General features: G+C 45.0%; 1 protein-coding gene across 1 annotated transcript; it reads right to left on the bottom strand.

Annotated features, from left to right (window-relative positions):
- Positions 1-1,045: 1,045 nt before the first annotated feature.
- On the bottom strand, positions 1,046-2,026 carry LOC106456335 (uncharacterized). Its single transcript, XM_013913128.1, has one exon. It carries the CDS (start codon positions 2,024-2,026, stop codon positions 1,046-1,048), a length of 981 nt encoding a protein of 326 aa, XP_013768582.1.
- Between the last annotated feature and the right edge of the window lie 1,004 nt (positions 2,027-3,030).

Raw genomic sequence — 3,030 nt, 5'->3', positions numbered from 1 at the left:
AATTTGAATTTGAATTTGAATTTGAATTTGAATAATAAGGACCTTGGCTGAATCCATGAATCTCTTTCTGTAAGATAAGGCTGTGAGCACTAACCACTGAGGTACTGTCCTACTTGACTTCCATCAGGAGAACCAGGACATTTTTTTGTGACCTGAGGGTCCTCATGCCCTGTGTTGCTATAATATGACTGCTCAGCACTCAAGTTGAGCAGTGATATTGCAGCAAACAAGCGTGAGTTGGCAGTCCTGTCAGAAACCACACATCGGGCAGGGTTCTCAGGTCTCTATCACAGCTGTAGATGTTACGCTCATGCTGCACTGTTCATGGGCAGTTTGGTCTCACAACAGTTTATGAAACACCAAATTCTTCTTTTAAATGTGAGTGAACAGGAATTTGTTAGTAATTGATTGCTGTTCTGTCCTCACTAAGCGTTGTCCTCGTGAACGTAGACTCAGCTATACAGACAGCTAAACACTCTCCTAATCAAAATCCAGGGAACAGGCCAATGTGTTGAGTTGGATGATTTAATAAGGAAAAAGTGTGAAACTGTTGACAAAACCAGAAATAAACCAATAAAAATGTTGCCTCAATATACAGTATAACAAACACATATTCAAAAATATGAGTACAATATTTATCTTCTTAGTGAGTGCCCGAATAAAACATCAAATGAAATCACACTCATGATCAAAACGTTAAAGAAACCACATGACATATGAGCTAGCTTAACCTTACTAGCTTAGGTTATACATGCATTCAAATTAAATTCTAACTACAAACTATATCACGCCTTCACAACAAATAATAATGCACACAAGTTGTCTCAGTGATAACAAACAATATTACTCACAGATGATGCCGTTTATCAGCTTGTGAAGGCATGGATGGCAACAGATTAACGGAGGTGAAACTGCCTCTGGCTCGATCTTACAGAGTAAAAAAAATACACAAAAACAACCACTAGAGGGCAAACTGCTGCAGAACAGAAAATACCTAATGCCAGCATACTCCCCACCTGACATCCCTAGGATGTCAAACTGCACATCACTTGACAGAGTTTCTCTGCAACAGGAGTATAACTTCAGACACTGGCCTTAAGTAAAGTTTTGGAACACTGTCTCTGAAAACTTTCACCTCGACCTTCCTGACCTTTCCATCGTCACTTGGAAAAGTCCTTGTGATCAGTCCTGTGGGCCAGTCATGTCTCTTCAGTGAATTGTCTTTCATTAGAACAACGTCTCCGTCCATGAGATTAGGTCTCTCCGTTCTCCATTTCTTTCGACCTTGTAGACTACTGAGGTACTCCCTTTTCCACCTCTCCCAGAATGTGTTGGCCATGCTTTGAACCTGATGCCACTGACGTCTGAAGATATTACTATCATCAAAGTTACCAGGAGGAACAGGGAGTACAGCAATCTTCTGAGTTAGCAGCATAGCAGGAGTGAGGATGAGAGGTTCGTCTGGATCTGTGGACACTGAAGTAAGTGGTCTGGAATTGACAATTGCAGTTACCTCTGCCATAAATGTTGTCAGGACCTCATGTGTGAGCTGAACAGACCCAAGCTTGAGGAACATTGCGTCAAGGATCCGACGTGTGACACCGATCATCCTCTCCCAGCTTCCCCCCATGTGTGAAGAGTGGGGAGGGTTAAACAGCCATACACAGCCCTGATCAGACAGGTAGTTGGACACTTCCTTGTTGTTGCAGCCTTTGGAACTGATCCCAAGCTCTCGACAGGCTCCAACAAAATTAGTACCCCAGTCTGACCTTAGCTGTTTGACAGGCCCTCTAACTGCAAAGAAGCGTCTTAGAGCGTTAATGAAACTGGATGAATCCATTGATTCGATGACCTCGATGTGTATGGCACGCACGCTCATACATGTGAAGATGATTGCCCAACGCTTACTGTTGGCTAGCCCTCCACGTGTCCTCCTTGAGGTGACACACCATGGTCCGAACACATCCAATCCAACAAAGGTGAACGGAGGATCTGTACTCAAGCGATCAGCAGGCAGGTCTGCCATTATCTGCTCCTCCTCTCTCCCACGCAATCTTCGACATGTCACACAGTTGTAGACCAAACTGCTGACAGACCGTCTTCCTCCAACAATCCAGAAACCAGCACTCCTCAAAGCGCCTTCCGTCAAGTGTCGTCCTTGATGGCAGACTTGCTCATGGCAGTGTCTGATAAGCAAGGAGGTAACATGATGTTTACCAGGCATGATAACTGGCTGACCCTCTTCTGCTGTGAGCTGTGATTTTTTCAGTCGTCCTCTGACGCGGAGAAGACCTTCAGAATCAATGAAAGGACAAAGCTTGCTGAGAGAGCACTGTTTAGGGACCTGACCTCCCTTTTGTAAGCAGTGTATTTCTGCTGAATAGACCTGCCTTTGGACAGCAAGCAAAATTCTGATCCTTGCATGATGCAGCTGGTCTGGACTGAAAAGCAGCTTGCAGTTGTGCCAACCATGGCAAGGACCTTCTTTTGCTGCCCTTGTAAAGGAGTAAGCAATGTGGCAGAGCCTGGCAATAGCTCTGGTGAGTGACCTCCAACTTGAAAATCGCTCAAAGCGTTTACTGCCCAGCTGAAATGACAAATTTGTGGCACAAGTCACTACTTCTTGACGTAGTTCCACATCTGTTGCGGGTTCAACTAGGCTGAAAGCTTCCTGTTTTAAGTGACAATGTTGCTTGTCTACAAGAAAGGCTGGTCCAGACAACCAGGAGGAAGCTGCAAGCTGGTTAGCTGGAATCGCTCTAGTTGCATGGTCAGCTGGGTTGACATCAGAAGGAGCATAGTTCCATTGGCTTTTGTTGGTTGAACGTCTGATCCTTTGTACCCTGAATGTCCAACTCTGCAGACATAACCTCTGCCAGTTCCACTGCAAGAACAGCTGCACAGAGCTCAAGCCTTGGGATGGTGATGTCAGGCTTAGGTGCCAACTTTGTTTTCCCAAACAGGAATCCAACTTCGCTATGTCCTGCAGCATCTGTGACTCTCAGATAAGCAACAGCAGCAATAGCTTTG

The sequence above is a fragment of the Pundamilia nyererei genome, unplaced genomic scaffold, assembly GCF_000239375.1.
Source record: "Pundamilia nyererei isolate P.nyererei 1_Seehausen unplaced genomic scaffold, PunNye1.0 scaffold00116, whole genome shotgun sequence".
Lineage (NCBI taxonomy): Eukaryota > Metazoa > Chordata > Actinopteri > Cichliformes > Cichlidae > Pundamilia > Pundamilia nyererei.
Note: the sequence above shows the minus strand (reverse complement) of the source record. Positions and strands in the feature narration are given on the sequence as shown.

What these genes read in the sequence shown, in the direction of transcription:
- LOC106456335 (XM_013913128.1), bottom strand. Translation starts at nt 2,026, where the DNA reads ATGGCAGACCTGCCTGCTGATCGCTTGAGTACAGATCCTCCGTTCACC.